The sequence below is a fragment of the Cotesia typhae genome, unplaced genomic scaffold (assembly GCF_013202065.1).
Source record: "Cotesia typhae breed Kobodo isofemale line unplaced genomic scaffold, CoteBio_Ctyphae contig_4, whole genome shotgun sequence".
Taxonomy (NCBI): domain Eukaryota; kingdom Metazoa; phylum Arthropoda; class Insecta; order Hymenoptera; family Braconidae; genus Cotesia; species Cotesia typhae.
The window spans coordinates 4,013,273-4,026,144 of record NW_027423748.1 but is presented as its reverse complement, the minus strand read 5'-3'; the positions used below and the strand labels follow the sequence as shown (position 1 = coordinate 4,026,144).

General features: G+C 33.7%; 1 protein-coding gene across 1 annotated transcript; it reads left to right on the top strand.

Moving 5' to 3' along the window:
- Positions 1-69: 69 nt before the first annotated feature.
- On the top strand, positions 70-11,954 carry Trx (histone lysine N-methyltransferase trithorax). The gene is made up of 6 exons (XM_074242961.1): positions 70-223; positions 324-612; positions 1,389-4,016; positions 4,111-11,181; positions 11,267-11,413; positions 11,514-11,954. Exons 2-6 carry the CDS (start codon positions 448-450, stop codon positions 11,685-11,687), a joined length of 10,185 nt encoding a protein of 3,394 aa, XP_074099062.1. The 5' UTR covers positions 70-223; positions 324-447; the 3' UTR covers positions 11,688-11,954.
- The last annotated feature ends 918 nt before the right edge of the window (positions 11,955-12,872 follow it).

Genomic DNA, 12,872 nt, shown 5'->3' with positions numbered 1-12,872 from the left:
TATATATATATATATATATATATATGCATATGTGTATAAAAAAAGAGTGTAGTATGTACTGTAAGTAAAGTGAGTTGGTTGGTTAGTTACATACTAAAAGTTAAGACTTATGCTGCGGTGTATGCGCGCCTTCTTAACTCTTCTTTACCTTGGTGTTGTTATATTTAACGCAAATTGTGTTGTGCAAAGGTTATGATTAATTATATATTGATAAATATATGAGGTATGAATATAAATATAAATATTATTATTATTGTTATTATTTATTTTATTTGTATTGTTATTGATATTGATATTATTGTAATTGTTGTATTGTAATATAGGTATTGGTTGGAAATATTATGAGGAAAAAAAAAGTAACAGTCAACAGAGTGGTGTTATGAAAAAAAAATATTACAATGCATATTATTGAGCGCTGAAGATTTAAGCCGAAGGCGGCTAAAAATCATGGGAAGATCAAAGTTTCCAGGCAAGCCGCCGAAAACGGTAACCAGAAAACGAATCAAGGTTCTCGGGCGGCCAGAACCAACTCAAAGTGATTCCGTAACCGTTGCTGAAAACATTTACTATGGACTTTCACTGTTCAATGAAACATTTGGCGATAATGAGAAAGTATGAATTTATTTGCTTTTGATTTTTATTATTTTCATTATTTTTCTGGTAAAATGTTTTTTTTTTTTTTTATTAATTCATTTATATTTTTTATAAAATTTACTTTCATTTTTTATTTATTTAGCTACGTTGATACCGCAAAAAATTGATAAATGTTATAGGGTTGTAATATGTATGCGTATTACATTATTTTTTGTTTTATTACACGACGCAGACACTTTGTTGTTGTGATCCGCCGATAGAGACGCGCATACAAGGCGCCGATTTGATTGCGACTTAAAATTATAATTGATTTTTTTTTACCATTATTACTATTGTTATTATGTATGATTAGTTTTTTTTTTCTTTATTCTATAAAAATATTCAAATGCATTTATAATCGGCGGGAAAGATTATTCTGTTCTATTTATAGAGCTGATTCTTGTGAATTTTGTTTTATTTATTTGTAATGAGTTTATTTTGATGACAACGGATGATGTCATTCAGGCTTTATTTTTTATGGTATGAAGCCAAGCCAACACAGGCACCATAATGCCTATGTTTTATCATATATTTTGACAGTAGATTTATTGTGTTTTTTCTTTTGCTTTGGCTTTTGGATTATTTTATGATAATAATGTTTATTTTTTCATGGTTTTATGGTATTTAAATTAAATAGAACCATAACCTGTCTATTTCATTTAATATTTTTCTAAGATTAGTAAAGAATGTAAATATTACCGCGAATTTAAAATTCAAAAATATTTTTAATAATTACAACTATTATTTATTTTTAGGAACATCGTCCTTTCCATGGTTTTAGCAATAAAGAAGCTAAATTATCCACACCATGTGTAAAAACATCAAAAAAGGATCCTGAAAACGATAAATTAAATCAACAAAATGATGAAAAAAAAATCAACGAATCGTTAACGGAAAATTTATTATCAAAAACATTGGAAACTGAGAATAATTATAATCAACAAAAAATCAACGATCACAATAATAGTAATTTACCAGAAAGTACAAGTAATAATATTATTGTTGTTGTTAAAGAAACAGTTAATGTTAATAAAAAAAGTAGTGAAGATGGAAAAAAGTTAAAGAATGGCAACAAATCAAAAGTTGGTAAAGGTGTTGTTAAATTCAAGCGTGTTGTTCGTACGCCGATATTAAAAGCTGTTAATAATATATTAGATCGTCATCAGCGGACACGACAGCTTCGGAATAGTACAGCCAAACGTTTATTGCAGAGGGCTAAGTACAACATCACCTCGAATAATCGTAACATTACAATCCAGTCTAGTGATAAATCAAATGCTATCAAAAAATTTGTCCTTCCAATGCGTAGTGCACACTCTTCTCGTGTTATTAAGCCAAATAAAAGATTTATTGAGGAATCGGAGCAGAGTTCTAGTGCTGACAATGAGGATGCCAAGCAGTCGAAAAAGAGCAAGACAGCTGGCAAAAGTCATTCTCGTACTGTCAAATCTAAAATAAAGCAATACAAAAATAATTCAACAGCTTCAATTAATACATCAAAATCTTTAAAAAATTACAAGTTTAAAAGTAAGGAAGATACAAGATCTCGAAAACATTCTGGCGATGTTAAAAAATCAACGAGTTTAGTGAGTAAGACAAAAATGACAAATAAAATTAATAATAATGTCAAGTCATCTCCAACGACAATAATTGGTAAATTATCAGAATCAAGTACAAGTGAATCAATCTCTTCAAAAGTTCTTCCGGATTCCAACACTCCAAATTTCGAGTCTTCCAGAATTAAAACACGGTTGAGAATACCAAGTGAAAATCCAATCGACACTGAAAATTTATCACTTGTAAATAATGACAATAGCATACGAAGTAATAAAAAGATTGACATTATAAATTCAGTTATTTTGTCATCGTCGTGTTCTGATGAGAACGATGAATGCACGCAGGAGACAAATAAAAATTGTGATATTGAAAGTCAAAATAGATTGGACACATTTGAATCAGATAGCTCTCTGTCAGAGAGTACCAGCGAGAGTAATCACAATAGCGAAGATGAACAGTCTGAGTGGACAGGTATGAAATTAGATGGAGGTAAAGTGATACTTCGAAAAGCAAGATTAAAGCTTGAGAATAAAAATTCAGGAGGTACTGAAGGGCCATTTTCAGTTACAAGTATTCAACACAGTCATAATAGTAGTAATAATAATAATCACAATACAAGTATTAACTCAAGTTTAACTGGTACAGTTAAATGCGGAGTATGTGGTGCAGTACGCTTTTATCGTTTTGTTAATCAAGCTCGTAAATTTGGTATTTATAGTTGTGAATCGTGTCGTAAATTTATAAGTAAAATAATAAAGCATCAAGCTTGTGCTAAGTCTACCAATACGACGCTTCCTGTATTGCAGTGTCACAAAGGTGACGGTATGTGTCTAGTGCCTCCAGTTGTACGCAGTCAACAGTGGAATTTAATGCGCTGTGCTTACAAAGCTCGCTGTCCAGCTTGTTGGCTAAAAATGTGTCTGAAATGTTACAATATACCAACGTCTATTAAAACGGGATTAAATTCTCTGCTTCCACCTTTACACAGAGATCCTGTAATGTCACTAGGATCCATGAGTCAAGACAGTGATGGTCTAGACAATCAAAAGACCGTTAGATCTAAAATCAACTGGCCAGCTGAGGACAGTCTAGAGAAAAATCTCTTCAAGTCTGCGATTAGTTGGTCAGGAATCCCAGAGAGAAAAGTCGGATATCAAAGTGGTCAAGGATTGTTGGCCAATAAATTTAACAAAGTTGATTATCCAATATCAATGTCGCTGAGTAAAAAGAGGAAAAAAGATACGAGGATAAAGATTCGCAAGAAAATAAAAAGTCCACTAGTACTATCTCCTCCGTCTGCTTGTTCTTCACCAACTGCTAGCCAGTCTACGCAATCGACTCAGCCACTTCGACAGAGGGTTGATCTCAAAGGTCCAAGGGTTAAACACGTCTGCCGTAGTGCCAGTGTTGCACTTGGCCAACCTATCGCGACATTTCCCTCTACCGATGAAAAAGACGAATCTTCTGATGTCAGTAACAAGAATGCTACTGTCAAAACAAAAGACGAGGATAAGAGGCCTGACACAAGGGAAAAAGTTTCCAAGAGTAATCAAGAAAATAATGCTAACTCGACGAATAATAATACCGTGCAAACGTCTTACGTTAATAAAAAGAGTAAAGTACAATCGAATAATTTGGTATCGAGTCATCACAGTTTACGTACACTTGTAAAATCAGGGAAAAATAAAATTCATGAAATATCAATTGATTTTTGGGAGCAATATGATCCAACGGAAGTTGGTGCTAAAGGATTTGCTTTAATTGCATCTGAAACTTTTCCCATTCCTACTATTTGTTTTCTTTGTGGTAGTACTGGAAAAGAACCTGTAAGTATTTTTTACTAAACGTTAAATTAAAATTTTTAATTTTAAAACAATATAATTTAGTTATTTATTATAATTATAATTTTATTTATTACAGTTAATTCATTGTCAGTGTTGCTGTGAACCATACCACGCATTTTGTCTTGAGCCTAGTGAATGGAATGCCTGTGTCCAACCAGACTGGTGTTGCCCACGTTGTACAATTTGTCAAACTTGTTCTCAAAGAACAGGACCAAAATTGTCATGCATTCGTTGTCGTCAATCTTTCCATCACTCATGTTTGTCTAAATCAGGCGTTAATGCCCGACTCTACAGTCCAGACCGGCCTTATATTTGTCAAAATTGCGTAAAATGCAAAAGCTGCGGTAGCGAGGGTGTTAATGTTTACGTTGGCAATTTACCTTTATGTTCAATGTGCTTTAAATTACGTCAACGCGGCAATTATTGTCCACTTTGCCAACGTTGTTATAATGAAAATGACTTCAATACGAAAATGATGGAGTGTAACGAGTGCTCGTGTTGGGTTCATGCGCACTGTGAAGGATTATCCGATGAATTTTATCAAGTACTGAGTTATTTACCGGATTCAATTGAATTTACGTGCAGTCAGTGTTCACCAAATCCAAATTCAACTTCGTGGCGTAATGCCATTGACAAGGAATTAAAAACTGGTTTTGTTGCTGTTTTAAAATCATTGAGTAAAAATCGTAAAGTATGTAATGCTCTTAACTGGAGTCCAAGAAAAGAGTGCCTGTGTAAGCCAGTTGTTAGTGTCAGAAAATTGTTAGATTTTTCTAATATTGACAATAACATTAGTAAGCTCAATAGTAATAAAGAATTGACAATTAATGATAATAAAGAAACTGATTATAATAATTATGATAAATTTCCTAGTAATGTTGATAATAATAAAATTGATCCTTTAAGTCGATTTGATTTTGAAATTGATGAACAGCAGCAACAGCAAGAAGTTCCACGAAGAGGTTTAAGAAAGCTTAAGCAAAAATTTCACCTCAAAGAATGCTCAGTACGAGTCAAAAATTGTATCGTTAAAGATGGCAATGATTCTAGTAGCAATGGAGAAACTAATAATCAACAGTCATTAAATTCAAATGATAATTCAAATTCTAATTCAGCACGTGAGTGTCTTTGCTTAGAAGAAAATATTTTAATGAAACCATCACCAAGTTTAATGTCTGTTAAACGTAAAGTAAACAACAACGAATATCAATCTCTTTTTCAATTTCACTGTGATATGGAGCACGTGGTTAATCGAGCAGGTAAACAAGATCTTACACTACTTTATCATAGATCTTTACAGGAAATATTTCCATGGTTTGATCCCAAGCAGGCTAAAGTTAATTCATACGACGAAGAACTGTCATCGTCTTCTGCAGACATGGACGGTGATCGTGATTCATCGATATCTAAATTGAATGACTCGATTTTAGAAACTTGGAAAGAGGAAGTTGTCAAAGCGTCGAAAGCAATCACTATGAGGACAGGAAATGTCTACAGTGAATTTATCTTGGAAGATACGAGAGTTTGCGCTTTGTGTAAAGGCATCGGAGACGGTCAAGAGAATCGTGAAGGTCGGCTTTTGTATTGCGGACAAAATGAATGGGTTCACGCGAATTGTGCTCTCTGGTCTAATGAAGTATTCGAGGAGATTGATGGATCGTTACAAAATGTCCATAGTGCAATCTCACGTGGTCGTATGATCAGGTGTGGTGAGTGCGGTAAAAAGGGTGCAAGTGTTGGCTGCTGTGCTAAAAATTGCGGTAACACATTTCACTATCCTTGTGCAAGAAATGCTGGATTAGGCTTGAATGACGATAAAACAATTTATTGTGCATTACACTTGGCTAATTGTATTAACAAAAATCAAAATGATGAGGAAAATTTTAGCTTAAAGAGACTGGTTTATGTTGAGTTTGGGAGAAAAAAGAAAAAATTCGTTGAACCTGATAGAGTTAAAGTAATGATTGGTTCTCTTATGATCGACTGTTTAGGCACAGTTATGCCTGAATTTTCCGACAGTAACGAAAAAATAATTCCCAACAACTACAAGTGCTCGAGGCTTTACTGGTCGACAATAAATCCTATGAAAATAGTTAGGTATTACATACGCACATACGTAAAAACATGCACGACAGACGTTAATTTAGACATGGATCACAATGTCACAATAGACCATTCTAAAGAACAAGAGACTGAAGAACGTCTGAAGATTGAAAATTTAGCCATCAAACAGACGTTAGATTCGTTGATTGATTCTGTTTACAACCGAGAAGTAGATGACAACCTCGCTGAACAAAATAATACGGATCTATTGCCACCAGAAATAACGGATGTTATCTTTCAAGATTTACCACATGATTTGTTGGACGGAATCTCGATGCAGGATATTTTTCCGAAAATGTCTTATGAAGATTTTTTAGCGATGGATTTAAGGAACGATGGTGTTTTTGGTAACGATATCCTTAAAGATGAAATTTTGTCTTCTGACGTTGACGATGAGATGATTAAATCACCTTCAGATGGTAATAAATTAGCCAAAGATTCTTCTAATTTATCAGAAATAGCTGAGCAAAATGACATTTGGTTGCATCTTGAAACTAAAAGCAACGTCCAAGAATTAATGGACGATCTATCAAACTCAAAATCACAAAAATTTGGCGGCAAAGAATTAAAACGCTCAAAATCTGAGGTTATTGGTAGCAATCCATTGGTTGTGGGTGGTCAGAGACGACATCACCAGAGATCTTGCAGCTTAACATGGAGCTGTAAATTAGACGGAACTTACGGCTCGACTGTAAAGCGAAGAAAATTATCACGACCATCCACAGCAATAACTGGTGAAGTAAACAGTTTTGTTGTCGATTCAGCTGAAAAAAATTCAATGTTCCATGAACTAAGAATACCTGAAAGTATTATGGTGACTGTAGGACGAGCATCTTCTCCTACGATCAATGAATCTGTAAGAGAATTCAAATATTGCATTGATGATCAAAGCATTAATCGACGAATTATGCCTACTAGAGAAGATAAAGATCACAAGCGTTTGCTTTGGCATACGAGGCAACAACCTCGCCTACTTCAAGTTGACGGTCCAGCAGATCCTAGTAGTGCAAGTGAATGCAGTTCACCAGAGTACGACGTAGAAGAAAAATTAAACTCCGATAGTTATAAAATGGTTATTGTCAATGAACGCGATAATTTTTCAGACATTGACTCCGAAGAGAGTTTAAAAATTCCACAGCTGGATGGTGCCGACGACATTTCCAGTGACGATGAGAGTCACACCAATCAAATTGACACAATTATTTACGTTCCTCACACCATCGAAGACGGTCCAGTTACTTGCAAACGTTGTCAATGCACCTACAGAACCCATGACAGTTACAATAGACACTTGTCTAATTGCGACATCGTAACGACAAGCGACAGTGACTCGGAAACAATTGATAACAAAAGTGCTTCTTCGTCGACCTTTTTCGACGATTTACATTCACCACATTTTGTTACTCTGTCATCCCCATCCCAAGGCCGTACATTGTCAACAGATTATCCAGATATTCAAGTAACATCACCTTTAGAAGCTTCAGTACCTTCTCCTCACACTGGTTTGCAAATAGAACCGATCGCCCAGGCATTAATTACACCACAAATTCACAGTCACGAAACAGTTGAGACTCTCCATCAAACAGTATTGACGTCTAATGAAGTTATTGTCCAAACTCAGTATACAAGAATGACTACAACATTACCGAATTCTTCAGCAGCAGTATTACCTCAAGAAAGTAGGATAAAAATAATAGAAATAACTGATTCACCAGCACACGAACAAACATCACCGAATCTCGTCCTGTCTAATGATAACCAGAATCAACACCAGGCTGTTGTAAGTCCTTACATACCACCTGTAATTCAACCAGACTCTTCGGTTATCAGAGACATTGATGAAACTCTTATAAATCATCATCAGCAACAAGCAACGATGATTTGTAACAACAAAGTATTAAAGCCAAAACCGCGAGTCGTTAAAGCTAAAACTAAGGTTATTAAACCACAGTATATTAAAAACAATTTAACTCAACAGCATCTTGAGCCTATTCGGTTCCAAACGATTCATCAAAATTCATCACCGATGGTACACTTGCAACAAGCGCCACGAGCCAATGCACCGACTGTTATTCTCCAGCAAGTCCCGTCTTCAGGAATAATGTCAGCGTATGTGGATACGCTTCAACAGCAGTCTGATCAAAATTTACAATACATCACAACAATCGGAGGCCAAGAAACAGCTTACAAGCCTCAATTTATTTCAACCAATCAATTGGTACCTGGTGCGTATATCCACACTGCTTCTGATAATCTTCTGGCGCTTTCCAATGGTGGTATATCAGTTCTACCAAGTGTACAGATAGCCCAACCTCAGCCAGCTGTTTTGGGGACGATAATCCAACAGCAGCCAAATGCTATTCAGTGTGGAGTGATATCGTCAGAACAATTAGTACTGAGTTCAACTCCTACATTAGAAATGTTTACAGATTCTACAGGCAGTATGTTTGTCTCCAGTCAGCCGATGTACTACGGGTTAGAAACTATCGTCAGCAATACTGTGATGTCATCAAGTCAATTTGTCACTGGGGCAGTACCTCAAGTGTTAGCCAGCAGTTATCAAACAACCACACAAGTATTTCAAGCGTCGAAATTAATGGAGCCTATTGTTGATGTACAAACGATGCCCAGTGTGTCAACGGTACAAGCAGTTCAAGGAATTCCTAGCGTTCCTCTGCAAACTCAAAATCAAACTGTCCCTACTGTACAATCAATCCAAAATATTCCAGCTGTACAGACAGTCCAAAATGTTCCGAACATTGGCAGTTACGTTGTTATGAATTCCCAACCTGTGGAAACTCCGATAGCAAGTACAACTTCGTTAAATCACCCAGGTGGAAATATTGGATCTACTACACCTGGGGATCAAAACTTTGAAGGTTTATCGGGTTCTATAATCACCACGGAACCCATGACAGCTAAATTGCAAATACAAGAACCTGAGGTTGTTAATCCAGTTGCACCTTATATAGATATGTCTTCTAGATCAATGTCAGCAGCAGCAGCAGCAGCAGCAGCAGCAGTAGCCCGGCCAATTCAAAATCACCAGAGTATACCTCGTATTGCCGTGCGTCCGAGTCCAGTATCACAACAAACAGTCACGCAACCCAATTACGGACAGTGGAAATTTATTTCAGAGCCTATCTACAGCGTCGAACAGCAAACTGCCAGCAGTAGCACGAGACCCTATCTAGACTCAAAACACGTGTCTGAAAATACGAGTATGATAAAGTCGAGTTTATCATCAAAAGTATCGCCGTTGTCAAATCACTGCGTCACGAAGCGGGATATTGTTAAAAAACTCAATAACTGTGATGTTGGTAATAATGGTCATGATATTTATCATGGGTTATCAAGTAATTTTGTCAGCTCAATTACTTCACAGCAAGCTGGTCTTAATAATATCAATAATAACAGTAACAGTTGTAATGTAAGCAATTTTAGTAATAACAGCAATAATCAGAATAAAATAATGACAAGTGTTGCTCCTACGAGACCGATGAATCGAGTACTGCCAATGTTAGCTGTTGTACCAAAACCTGAAGCGATTAAACCTGATATCAATGACATTGAGGAACCGACTAAGGAAATAAAGCCAATAATTAAGTCAGAATCTATTGAAACTTTAGAAAAATCGACAATTGAATTATCGGATAGTGTAAATAAAAATTTTACAGATAAATTTTTTAACGATAAACCACTTATTGTCGATGATAATTTAATCAGTGATGAAATTCTATTCGGTGATGACAAACTATTTGTTGATAAAAAAAATCAAATAATTGTCGATGATAAAGTTATTGACGACAAATTAAATGAAGATAAAAATGTTATTGAGGATTTAAAATTGTCTGAAGAAAGTAATAAAAATGGACCAAAATTAATCGTTGATAATAAAGAAGAGATTGAAGAAAAAAATCTAGTTGATAGTAGTGATAAAAAAGATCAATTACAAAATGCATCGTTGAAAATAGTATTACAGAAACAGTTACAGGATGGTTCATATAAAATAACGCATAATAACAAAACCACAAAAGCTTCGATGACAACAACAACAACAACAACAACAACAACAACAATAACAACTGCTACAACAACAACAACTGCTACAGCTGTTGTGACTAAAAAAAGTTTACCAAAAATTACATCTGTTGAAATATTACCCACTAAACAAACTCCTCACATTGGATCATTGCAGTTACTGCCGATTAAAAAATTTACTTTGAAAGCGAATAAAGTCGAAGAGATTCCACGAATTATACTTGATAATAACACAATCAAGGATCCAGTGACAAGCTTATCGAAGCCCAAAATAACGACTGCTGTAAAAACATCTAGACTTTTATCTAAATCGAAAGTTACATCAAAAGTTGACCCAGTGAATAATGTCAATAATATTAATAACAGCAACAACAACAACAACAATAATATTAATAATATGAGTAATATAAATGCTCCGAAGAAAAATGAACCAAAATTAATGTACGAAATAAAATCACAAGATGGATTTACGCATACAGCGTCATCAATGTCTGAAGTTTGGGATTCAGTCTTTCAAGCGGTTCAAGCTGCGCGAAAAACGCACAACTTACCTCCACTTACTCATAATCCATTGACGGAAAATCTAGGGTTGGACAATAATGCAACGGTGTACCTGGTTGAACAATTGGCTGGTGTTAATAGATGTACCAAGTACAAACCCAGGTATCATAATTTGAAACCACCAAAATCATTTGACAGCGATATTTTGTCGGGATCTGAGTACGGATCTGCACGTGCTGAGCCGTTTAAAGAACGCAAGGTTCATGATATGTTCAGCTGGCTCGCGTCACGACATCGCCAGCAGCCGAAAATTCTAGCAGTCTCGGAGATGGATGTTAGAAGAGCAGTAAGTACCAATTTACCAATGGCTATGAGGTTCAGAATGCTCAAAGAAACTTCGAAAGAATCTGTAGGTGTTTACCATTCTCATATTCATGGCCGAGGATTGTTTTGTTTGAGAGACATTGAAGCTGGAGAAATGGTTATCGAGTACGCCGGCGAGGTACGTTATTTTTATTTTTATTTTTTTTTATAATTAATATTTGCAAGTAAATTTATTTAATTATTTATTTATTTATTTATTTAAGGTGATACGTGCTTCGTTGACTGACAAACGAGAAAAATATTATGACAGTAAACATATAGGATGTTATATGTTCAAAATAGATGATCATTTAGTGGTCGACGCAACAATGAAAGGGAATGCCGCGAGATTTATAAACCATTCTTGTGAGGTAAATGATTTAAAATTATTTTGAAATATTATTAATTGATAAAGTAAAATTAATTTTAATTAAATATTTAAAAAATTTTGTTTGATTTAATATTTAACAGCCCAACTGTTATTCAAAAGTCGTGGATATTCTTGGTAAGAAACACATATTAATATTTGCCTTGCGACGTATTACTCAAGGAGAAGAGTTGACATACGACTACAAATTTCCATTTGAGGATATTAAGATACCATGTACTTGTGGCTCACGAAAGTGTCGTAAATACCTCAATTAAAATAATCGTTAAGCAAATAATTAAAGAAAAAAAAAAATAATACTTAACGTAATATCAAACTAAGTCTCGTATCGAGCAATAACGAGCAATTTAAGATAGCTTAAATATTATTATTTACATACGCAACTATGATTCGTCCTACTAAAATAGTAACTTAGTTACTTCATTTATAGATCGCAGCTTTTATTTTAATATTAATTATTTTACAATCAATTATATATAATTATAATTATTACAACGATATTAAATTTTCATTTATAAATTTTACATACGTATTAGATTTTAAATAATTATAATTATAAGCATAATAATTGCTTTCTTATGCTCTCGACGTTATATTCGCCATTGCGTGATAAATAATTAATGTATTTTGTATTATTATTATTATTATTTTATTATTACAACTGCTATATAGCATTACATACTGGGCCTTTTTTAACGAATTCATTTATATAAATATATATCTATGATTTATTAATAATCCGGTTAATGCTTTACGATTAATAAATGAATCACGATAGTGCTACACTGCATTCGTGATAGTTTTTTTTTTATATATATATATATATATATATATATATATATATATATATATATATATATATATATATATATATATATATATATATACATTATCATGACATGATTAGTATTTTTTTTTTAGTTCACTGACTAAAATATCTATAGTACCCAATGCAGTCAATGATCCCATTAATTGTTGGGATGATAAATCGTATCTATTACTTTTAGACTTCCGATAATCATTAAATAAAAATGATTTTAATCTTTTTAATATTATTACTATTAATGAGCGTTAATTTAAACAACATTGAATAGGTTCAGAGATTAAGTGTACAGTGTATTTTATTATTCATATACTTTTATATGTTTTATTATGCCTACTTTTAGATCGAGCTAATAGAATATATTTGTAAAATATGTAATAATTTTTTTTTTTATTTTTTATTTAGATTATCCTTTTTTTAGTAGCGAGTTATATAAAGAAAATGAGAATAAAAGAGAAAATATGTGAAAGAGATGAATGAAAAAATATAAAGGCAGTAGAAAAAAATATTCATAAGCTACTTTGGCAGACATTGATTAAGAATAGTGTGAAACAATAATAAACTCAATCAGATTACTAAAAAACAAAAAAAAAAATTGGGAGGAAGCAATATTCGCCTT

Bases quoted from the DNA above. Each gene is read 5' to 3' on its own strand.
- Trx (XM_074242961.1), top strand. From the start codon at position 448: ATGGGAAGATCAAAGTTTCCAGGCAAGCCGCCGAAAACGGTAACCAGA. The intron at 11,182-11,266 runs GTACGTTATTTT...TATTTATTTAAG, and splicing joins TTATCGAGTACGCCGGCGAG to GTGATACGTGCTTCGTTGAC. The intron at 11,414-11,513 runs GTAAATGATTTA...AATATTTAACAG, and splicing joins TTATAAACCATTCTTGTGAG to CCCAACTGTTATTCAAAAGT.